The sequence below is a fragment of the Sinocyclocheilus anshuiensis genome, unplaced genomic scaffold (assembly GCF_001515605.1).
Source record: "Sinocyclocheilus anshuiensis isolate Anshui unplaced genomic scaffold, SAMN03320099.WGS_v1.1 scaffold997, whole genome shotgun sequence".
Classification (NCBI taxonomy): domain Eukaryota; kingdom Metazoa; phylum Chordata; class Actinopteri; order Cypriniformes; family Cyprinidae; genus Sinocyclocheilus; species Sinocyclocheilus anshuiensis.
The window spans coordinates 425,693-426,862 of record NW_015555715.1 but is presented as its reverse complement, the minus strand read 5'-3'; the positions used below and the strand labels follow the sequence as shown (position 1 = coordinate 426,862).

General features: G+C 38.8%; 1 protein-coding gene across 4 annotated transcripts in view; it reads right to left on the bottom strand.

Annotated features, from left to right (window-relative positions):
* The window catches only part of LOC107672259 (early endosome antigen 1-like), a 27,202-nt gene extending 26,258 nt beyond the window's left edge, over positions 1-944 (bottom strand). For all 4 annotated transcript variants that reach the window (XM_016465376.1, XM_016465377.1, XM_016465375.1 and 1 more), the window contains exon 1: positions 800-944. In XM_016465376.1, coding sequence (XP_016320862.1) covers positions 800-823 — 24 coding nt within the window. In that variant the 5' untranslated portion in view covers positions 824-944. The remainder of the gene's footprint in view (positions 1-799) is intronic.
* Between the last annotated feature and the right edge of the window lie 226 nt (positions 945-1,170).

Here is a 1,170-nt window from a genome sequence, read left to right as displayed (position 1 = left end):
CTCTCTCTCTGTTTAAATCTAGATTAAAGACACATCTCTTTGGCCAAGCATTCAAATAATGCATCTCATAATCTTTTACTGCAGTTATATCTGATCAAATGCACATTATTATTCTTTAGTTTGGGTTAAACAAATAAATTTTGCTTGGTTGGAACAGCAGCTACGCTAATTATGTTTCTATTTGTTCCTCTGTTTTTTGCCACGGGATTGACATCCCGTGGTAACTAGGATTTACACAAGCTTCAGTCTGGATCCAGAACACCTGAGAAGAGATGATGCCAACCCCTCAGAGGACCTCAGATGATGCCAACCCTGAAACAACATACAGAACTACCACATTTTGCTATAAGTTTGATTGCATCATATAATAATTGCTGTTAATAGTGTTCATCGTCTGTTTTATTACGTCTTAAATTGATTTTTCCGTGATTTTTCACACCAGCTATTTCAACAGGACACATCTTTTGGACACAATTAACAAAGCTGAAACATTGCCGTTGCTTGTCGTTAATGATAAAAAATACTTATTAATAAGTACGTTAATTGAGTAAAGCTATGTAGCACCGGCTAATAGGTCAGTCTTCATGTCAACATTTACGCAGAATGATATTATCAGGATATTTAATATTCCTCAAGAACAAAACAGATCTTCTGCCCTCGCGATTTGAGACTGTCCTCAAGAAACCACAAGCGAAAAGTCATTATTAATCAATCTTGCACAAGGCCATCATTCAGTGTCAGGCCCGACGAGCTACAAATCACAAACAACTGAATGAATGTCTGTGTGTATTTCACTCACCATCTGTAATATCCGTCTTAGCATTCTGGTCCTTTCTCTGGTTAGAACTATGAAAAATTAAATCTTAAAAGTTTTGTACAAATGAGTGTGTTTTAATATTTTGCTGTTGACACCTGCAGCCAAACACTGCTGCTTTTGTAAGCCCACCCGTTTTCCGCTAAGTCCCGCCCTTCACCTAATCAATGTTTGCTATCATTGGACCGCTTGCATGAACGGCTTCTAAAATGCCCAATCGTAGGCTGTCTGTAAGGAGCATCCACCAATCATTGGAAAGAGAGATTAGGTCAAAGGCGGGACTTGTCGGAATGGAGCGCAACAGTGACCGCCCACTTTTTTGCCATGATTCCGGAAGTATTTAAGGGTAAGCTTTA